General features: G+C 51.1%; 2 protein-coding genes across 5 annotated transcripts in view; one reads left to right on the top strand and one right to left on the bottom strand.

Annotated features, from left to right (window-relative positions):
• The first annotated feature begins 246 nt into the window (after positions 1-246).
• Positions 247-4,344, top strand: LOC122376482. Of its 4 annotated transcripts, XR_006255646.1 has the most exons (5): positions 247-454; positions 803-928; positions 1,372-1,540; positions 2,020-2,302; positions 2,987-3,079. XR_006255646.1 is itself a non-coding variant. In XM_043356366.1 (2 exons), exons 1-2 carry the CDS (start codon positions 450-452, stop codon positions 4,331-4,333), a joined length of 792 nt encoding a protein of 263 aa, XP_043212301.1. In that variant the 5' UTR covers positions 247-449; the 3' UTR covers positions 4,334-4,344. The 4 variants fall into 4 exon arrangements, 1 of the variants encoding a protein (XP_043212301.1); XR_006255647.1 differs by lacking the exon at positions 2,987-3,079 and having other exon boundaries at positions 1,316-1,540; positions 2,020-2,622; XR_006255645.1 differs by lacking the exon at positions 2,987-3,079 and having other exon boundaries at positions 2,020-2,616.
• A 1,686-nt stretch (positions 4,345-6,030) lies between these two features.
• The window catches only part of LOC122376484 (pituitary homeobox x-like), a 28,776-nt gene continuing 26,611 nt past the window's right edge, over positions 6,031-8,195 (bottom strand). Inside the window, exon 3 of the mRNA XM_043356367.1 lies at positions 6,031-6,166. Coding sequence (XP_043212302.1) covers positions 6,049-6,166 — 118 coding nt within the window. The 3' untranslated portion in view covers positions 6,031-6,048. The remainder of the gene's footprint in view (positions 6,167-8,195) is intronic.

Raw genomic sequence — 8,195 nt, 5'->3', positions numbered from 1 at the left:
GAGAGCGAGAGAGAAGAGATAACACTTGTGTGTTTCACCAAGAACATGATGAACTTCGAGCTTGATAGGTGTAAGGTGTAAAATACGAGTAGGTATGTGTGATGGTTTGAGTGTCACTGGGCCGGCTTGATTGTAGGCCCCTGACTGCGGTCTATGACCCGGGGCGCTGGGTCAGCTGAGTGGCGGTGTGAGCGTGCCGACCGCCGGACCGGAGCGGCGGCCGGCAGTCTGGAGTTGGACCGGTGCCAATAAAGGTCCGTGCTGAGCCTGGATGTTACAATTGGCGACGAGGTGAATATCGTGCTATGGAAGATGGCTGAAGGCTTCAGTTTAGCCCCATTTGATTTACGCGAAGATGTGTGGGAAGAGTGGTTCGAGAGATTTGAGTTTTACTTGGATGCAAGAAATGTGACTGACAATGGCAAGAAGAAGTCCTACCTGCTTTCACAATGCGGTAAGGATACCTATTCTGTGTTACGGAGTTTGGTGTCGCCAGGCAAAGTCGGTGACAAATCGTACACAGAAATTGTGACTTTGCTCAATGGTCACTTGAAACCTCGAACGTCTGTGACTGTGGCTCGATTCAAATTTAACACGTGCTGTAGAAAGGAGGGCCAGTCAGTAGCAGAGTATGTTGCTGAGCTGAGGAAGCTGACTGAGCACTGTTCTTTTGGAGAGACCCTGAATGAGATGTTGAGAGATCGTTTGGTATGTGGAGTGAATGATGCTCAGATGCAAAGGAAGTTGTTGTCGGAAGAGACACTGACGTTTTCTCAGGCTAACCGGATTTGTCTGTCACTAGAAGCGGCTTCCAGGGACGCCAGGATCATCGGAGGACAGGAGAGCACCGTCAACGAGATCTCTGTGCCGGGTCGGGACGTGACGCCGGGTGGGATCAATGAAGTGCACGCCGGCCAACGCAGTCGCGGTAAGCCATGCCACCGCTGTGGCCGTTCTCATCCGGCCCAAACATGTCGCTACGCCAGCTTCAAATGTTTCAATTGTGGAAAAATTGGACATTTAGCACGCCGTTGTGTAGTCCCCAGAGGGAGCGGAGAACAGTCTCAAACCCGACGAGGGGGGCCTGGTCCCAGACAACCAGGCTGGTGGAAAGGGACCCTCCCAGACAACCAGGCTGGTGGAAAGGGACCCGCCCATTTCTGACGAGTCTGATTCTGATTCAGATAGGATTCATACTGTAGTCAACGCCGTTCAAAATGCGGCTCAGCCGGTCATTGTTGATGTTGATGTCGAGGGCACAGTCATACAAATGGAGGTTGACACGGGCTCGGCTGTCTCGCTTTTGAATGTGAAGACGTTTCAGGAGATACATCCGACTCCTGAGTTGAAGAAGCCAAAGTCTGTCCTCAGAACCTACACTGGAGCCAAGATTCCGGTCGTGGGTGAATTCATCGCGGACGTGAAGTACAACAACCAGGCGAGATGGCTTCCACTGGTGGTGGTTGGAGGAGATGGACCAAACCTCCTCGGGCGCGACTGGCTTGGGAACCTGAAGCTGGACTGGTTCAACATCTTCTCGGTGAGTGGAAGTGATGCTGTCACGGCTCTGAAAGAGAAATACGCTGAAGTGTTCAGACCAGGCCTGGGTGAGCTCAAGGGGGTGAAAGTTAAACTAGACATTGACAGTAGTGTGGCTCCCAAGTTTTATAAACCGAGGCCGCTACCTTTTGCATTGAAGAAAAGGGTCGATGAGCAGCTCAAGCGAGAGATTGACATGGGTGTGCTTGAACCAGTTGGACATGCAGCTTGGGGTGCTCCGATTGTACCGGTGTTAAAGTCAGACGGCAGTGTCAGAATCTGTGGGAATTTCAAGCTGACAGCAAATCGTGCCATTCGTGTTGACAAATACCCACTTCCAAGGATAGAAGATCTCTTTGCCTCACTGGCGGGAGGCAAAGTCTTCACCAAGCTCGATCTGAGCCAGGCCTACCAGCAGTGCGTGGTGGATGAAGACTGCAGAGATGTCCTGACGATTAACACTCACCTTGGACCTCTCAGGTATCGACGCCTGGGCTTCGGTGTCAACTCGGCGGTGGCGTTGTTTCAGCGAGAGATGGAGAAGTTGTTGAATGGTATGCCTGGTGTCTGTGTTTTCCTAGATGATGTGCTCATTACTGGGAAATCCCAGAACGACTGCTTACAGCGCACATCTGCGGTGTTGGAGAAGCTGCAAGATGCCGGACTCCGTGTGTCGGAGAAGAAGTGCAAATTCTGCGTGGACAGCGTGGAGTACCTGGGGCACAGGATCGACGCTGAGGGCTGTCACCCCACAGAGGCGAAGGTGAGAGCCATCCACTCTGCGCCAAGTCCCAAAAACGTGTCAGAGCTGAAAAGTTTCTTGGGCATTCTGAATTACTATGCTCGTTTTCTACCAAACCGATCTGAGGTACTGTCACCATTGCATGAGCTTTTGAAAAAGGATGCTTTGTGGGCCTGGGGACCAAAGCAGCAGAGTGCTTTCAATGAGGCAAAAACGTTGATAACGTCGGAACGAGTGCTGGCGCATTTTGATCCAACCGTTCCTCTTGTGCTCACTTGTGACGCATCCTCTGTTGGCATTGGCTCAGTGCTCTCACACAGATACAGGGATGGGTCCGAGAAGCCAGTGGGGTTTGTTTCACGATCGCTATCCAAAGCTGAGCAGAAAATGAGCCAAATTGAGAGGGAGGCGTTGGCCTTGGTGTTTGGCGTCACGAAGTTTCACCAGTATTTGTTTGGAAATGACAAATTCATTTTGGTGACTGACCACAAGCCACTGGTCAAACTGTTCGGTGAGCATGAAGGGATTCCGGCGACAGCATCCGCAAGGATTTCGAGATGGGCGCTACGGTTATCCGCGTACAATTACACGATTCAGTACAGATCAACGACGCAGATAGGACATGCCGATGGTCTCAGCAGATTACCCCTTCCCGTCTCGAAGGAGCGTGACCATGAGGTGTCTGAGATGGTGTGTTTGTTGCAGAGCTTGGAGGAGGAGTTTGCATTGGACTCCTCCCGGATTGCTGCGCTGACGTCTCGGGACACTCTGCTGAGTCGGGTGCGGCAGGCCATAGATACTGGTGAGTGGCCTGACGAGGAGGACATCCGCTCATTCTTCCACAGGAGAGATGAGCTGTCGGTGATCCGCGGAGTGCTGCTGTGGGGCAGCCGCGTGGTCGTGCCTGCCAAGGCACAGAAGCACGTTTTACACGAGCTACGTGAAGGACACCCTGGGGTGAGTCGGATGAAAGCTGTGGCGAGAACATGTGTGTGGTGGACTCATATAGATGGAGACATCGAGCGATTCGTGCGCTCTTGCGATGGGTGCCAACAAACCAGGCCCCATCCTGTAAGAAACGAGCTACATCAGTGGAATTGGCCGAGAAAAATTTGGTCGCGAATTCATGTCGATTACGGCGGGCCTGTGAATGGGAAGTATGTACTGGTGGTCGTTGATGCAACATCGAAATGGGTGGAGGTTGTGTTGACGACTTCTACGTCCAGCGCTGTTACCGTGGATGCTCTTCGTTTGCTGTGCTGCAGGTTCGGCCTCCCGGACACCATCGTCTCGGACAACGGTCCGGCCTTCATCGGGGAGGAGTTCCAGCGGTTCACGAGGAGGAACGGCATCCGTCATGTGAGGACGGCTCCTCACAGGCCGGCAAGTAACGGGTTGGCGGAAAGGTACGTCAAGGAAGTAAAGTATGCGCTTCAAAGATCCACTTCCGGAACCATGTCCGTCAAACTTGCTAAATGGCTGAATGGTTGGTCGCCCGGAGTGGTCGTCTCTCTCCTCGGTGCAACGATGGCGGAGGTCCGGCTGGACGATGGTCGACTGTGGCGCCGTCACTTCGATCAGCTGCGGTCTGCGGGCGACTCTGCTCCGAAGAATCGCACGGAGACGGACGTCTGCGACTTCGGACGGCTGCGGGAGAGGCGGGACCTGTCGGGTGGCGAGCCGGACGAGAGTTGGCTGGAGGACGATCAGCAGGAGGATCCCGTGGTGATCTCGGACCGGAGACCGGCGGCTGACGCCGGCCAGCCTGAGCAGAGCTCGGAGAGTCCCGGAGTACAGTCGTCTCCGGCTGCTCGTCTCCCCTCTGGTGCGTGCGTGTGTGCGGGTGATCAGACTTCGAGTGCGCGCGCGTGTACAGGTGATCAGAGTCAGACTTTGAGTGAAGGGACTGCCACGGGCGTGACTCGGGATTCTTTGGTGTCCCGAGGGCTGTCGGGCTCACTAGAGAGAGCGGAAGGTGTTCCGTCGGTCACACTGCGTCGATCACAGCGTGAACGACGCAAGCCGGACTACTACAGACCCGGTGCTGGGTAGATATGTGTTAATGAACACTTGAGACTTCTGTGTAGCTGTTGTGTTCTTTTCGTTACTGAGCCAGGAATGGTGTTTGTGGGTTGTTTGTTTTTGTTTTTTTTTTTTTTTTTGGAGGGAGGTAATGTGATGGTTTGAGTGTCACTGGGCCGGCTTGATTGTAGGCCCCTGACTGCGGTCTATGACCCGGGGCGCTGGGTCAGCTGAGTGGCGGTGTGAGCGTGCCGACCGCCGGGCCGGAGCGGCGGCCGGCAGTCTGGAGTTGGACCGGTGCCAATAAAGGTCCGTGCTGAGCCTGGATGTTACAGTATGTTGTAGAGATGTTGAACAAGCGAACAAAAAAGATATACAGCGACAACAAGGTCAATATTTTTTTTTTTTCAAATCATGTGATTGAATTGAACTAGAAGAGTATGCGGCAAAAATGATTTTCTCTGTTTTTTTTTAGATGGAATAGAAAAAGTATCAAAATCTGAATATTAAGATATTCAAACAGTCCATTTCCATATTTTACCCAGAAAATTCCCTGTTCCATCTTTCTAGAGCGCATCTCTTTGCTCCCAACCCAGTGTCACACGGATATACCCTCCCTAGGTCCTTACGCACACCCCTGCCCCGAGCCCATGCCAAGTTCCTAGATATCCTTGTCCTGAGCGCACCTCTGTCCTGCGCGCCCTCCCCCGTCCTGTGCACGCCCCTGGCCGCACGCGCCTACCAAAGTCAATGATAACCCCGGCACGGCAGGGTGCCACCAATTAACATATCAATGTGCCTGCGTGAAACATTCATTGCCTCTGGGGCGGCCGCGATTTACACGGATACATCAGAGGGAGAAGGGGAGGAGAGAGAGAGAGAGAGAGAGAGAGAGAGAGAGAGAGAGAGAGAGAGAGGGGGAGCGAGAGCGAGCGAGAGGGAGGGAGGGAGAGAGAAAAAAGAGAAACAGTGAGCAGCACACATATACACGTGAGCCAGAAAGCGCGAGAGAAGAAAGGAGAAAAAAAGACACTGATGCACAAATCGCAGACGCCTTTACACATAAAAGGACAAACCAACAACTCTGCCGCGATGTTCTGCAACAGACTAGGTGTTGAATATCTCACACTCTTAGTTAGAGGGACTGGGGTCGGCGGGCTGCCGGGGGCGGGTGAGGGACGAGAGAGCCAGGAGAGAACGAGGGGAGATGGGAGAGATTGAGGGGAGACACACAGGCCGGACGTATGATTGGCGCTGGAATTATCTAATTAGCGGCCCTGTGGGGACGACATATGAGCTGATATAATTAGTAATTGGTTTGGTGGTGATAACTTACAGGGGATAAAATAGGGAGCAGTGTTGGGTGCAAACGGGTGGCAACAGAAGCGAAAACAGATGTCCGGTTTTAAATTGAGTATCAAAGAGGACTAAAAACAGCGGATTGGGGCGAATTGAACGGGTAAAATGTAACTGACGGGTGGTGATTCGAATGAATGAATATGAATGAGATGAAAGAAAATGAATGAGAGTGTAGAGAAAGAATGAAGGGATATAAAAACAAAGGTGGCAAAACTTTTTTTTGCTGAGGATTTGTGGATTTGAAGGATGACTTTGAAACGTTTACGCCATAAAACGCAGCTAATACTTGCGAAGTCAATTACGGCATAACAAGGACGAAATCAAGAATAAATCAGAAAACTCAAGTCAATGTCAAGCGGTAACTACCCTACATAATAAGAGCCCATTTAGTTATTGTGGCTATTCGTGACATTTTTATCAAGACAAGTTTTACTTACCCGAATCTTGGCCTCGGAGAGGTTAGTATACAGCGAGATCTCCTCCCGCATGCTCATATCGGGGTACCTGAAAACAGACGACAGTAATCATTGAAGAAGTCTCATTGATTCATGCTTAACTAATTCATCAAAGATGGTTGATACAAATTAAGGGTCATTCTACTGAATGTATGAAAAATGACAAAATGGCTCTAATCTTGTCACGAGTGTTCAACAAAATGCTCGAATAAATTCCATAGCAAGTTGTACATGTTGGAAGCAAGTGGAACATGTAACTTGTATGACAAGCGAAAGCAAGGGCAAAAGATGCACTATAGCAACCTTTTCCATACTATTCATTCCCAAACATCCCCAAACAATGCACTTCCTTAACTAACACCCAAATCAAGTGTCACTATCTGCAACAGTAGCGGCCGATGAATCAGACCCATACAACAGGTGCACCAATAGATCGCCAATGTCCTTACAGCGAACGATTGGTGGGAACGCTCAACGCAGCTACTTCGGTACGATAAAACCTCGCGAGCCAGCGCGATAGTACTATCCGACCCGGAACTACCTCCCCCCTCCTCCCCCGCCCCTCAGACCCCCCATCGCGGCTTCATAGCAAGTGGCGGCCGTTCTGCGTTACTCAGAAGGCGTCCCGCCCACGCCATCGAAATTTGAACCCGAGCTCCGGTTCTTCGGAAGTTCAGTGGAGGATAGGGGAGGGGTGGAGGGGGTTAGGATGTATGAAGCTTGAGGGGTGAGGGGAGTTGGAGGGATGAGTCAAATTGTAAGTTACGTGCGAAGAACTGTTTGTTGAGATAAGTTAAGGATAAGTTCATTGAGGTACACAAAAAGCCAAGGTGTGATTGGTAACGAATCAACGACACAACTCATGGATTCCTCGGAGTCAGGTCTGCCAATGTGGACTACTCCTCTAACTATGAGAACAAGGCTTCATTGAGGTTTCGCTGAGCTCTAGCTTGTAAGAATTCATTGGGTGAAAAAATGAACTACGCGAGATCCAGCTGTGTCCAATAACTGTCAACGTAGAGTCCGGGACCCAATTAAAGGTAATTTTGTGCCGACATTGATTAAAAAGGGTGCATTTAAACTAAGGGACGGTTTTATCCCACGGAGTCAGTGTACTGTCCTGTAAACAGCTCCCGTCAATTATCGCAAAACTTACCTTACACTACAGAAACCACAGAAGCCTCTTCAATTAACCCTCGCCGGCACAGGCCATTTTGCGTCCTTCGACGGCACAAGGGGGGGGGGGGGGGGGGGTTGGTACGACCCCCCCTCGCGTTTGGCCCCTGATCAAGCTAGAGCTTCGCGGAAAAAACGAGCGTGTTGCCCGTCACGAGACGAAGCCGATGATACCCAATTTTAAGGTCCTAGGTCATCGGGGACCTTCCAGGTCAGGTCAATGACCCGAAAACCGGGAAAATCGGGACCTGTTAGAAAGTCGTAAATTGTGGCTGCTATGTGGTTTTCCGGGGTGCTGATCACGAATATCGTGTTAGTTTTGATCAGAGATGATGTCTTTAAGCATTTAGACCAGGTCGGGTCAGGTCAGGTCAGGTCAACCGGTAGGGGTTGTGACGGGTATTCGTAATACGTGTCAACCGCCTCTGACAGCTTCGTAACATGTTACGAAGGCACCAAAACTACTTCGTAAATGTTCAAATGGTTGCCAAATTCGAATTCAGCTCAAAAAACTAGCCTAGAAACATGTAAAACTCGAAAAAGTGAGCCGAGGTCACCCGAGGTCACCAAAGGTCAATGACCTGACCTGACCTTCAGGTGACCTTGACACCCACCCTTATGTATGGGAGCGACATCAAATCACATGTTTGAACGTTTGAAACCACAAAAAGCTTGCAAACGCGCTGCTAATGTTAGCCGACATACGCCGAATCGCGATTCCGGCCAAACATGGTCTCGGAAAAGAGGTCACAGGTCAAAGGTCATTGGGGTCAGGGTCATGAAATTTTCAGGGTAGGTGTAAAATTGATCAATGCGAGGCTACTGAAAGTTTCGTCGCGATCGGCCGCTTTTTACGCGAGTTATTCGCGAAAAACCTTAGGGCAACCCCCCCCCCCTGTGCC

Source organism: Amphibalanus amphitrite, unplaced genomic scaffold (assembly GCF_019059575.1).
Source record: "Amphibalanus amphitrite isolate SeventyFive unplaced genomic scaffold, NRLGWU_Aamphi_draft 002161F_arrow, whole genome shotgun sequence".
NCBI lineage: Eukaryota > Metazoa > Arthropoda > Thecostraca > Balanomorpha > Balanidae > Amphibalanus > Amphibalanus amphitrite.
The sequence above is the reverse complement of the archived record's forward strand: the minus strand, read 5'-3'. Positions and strand labels throughout refer to the sequence as shown.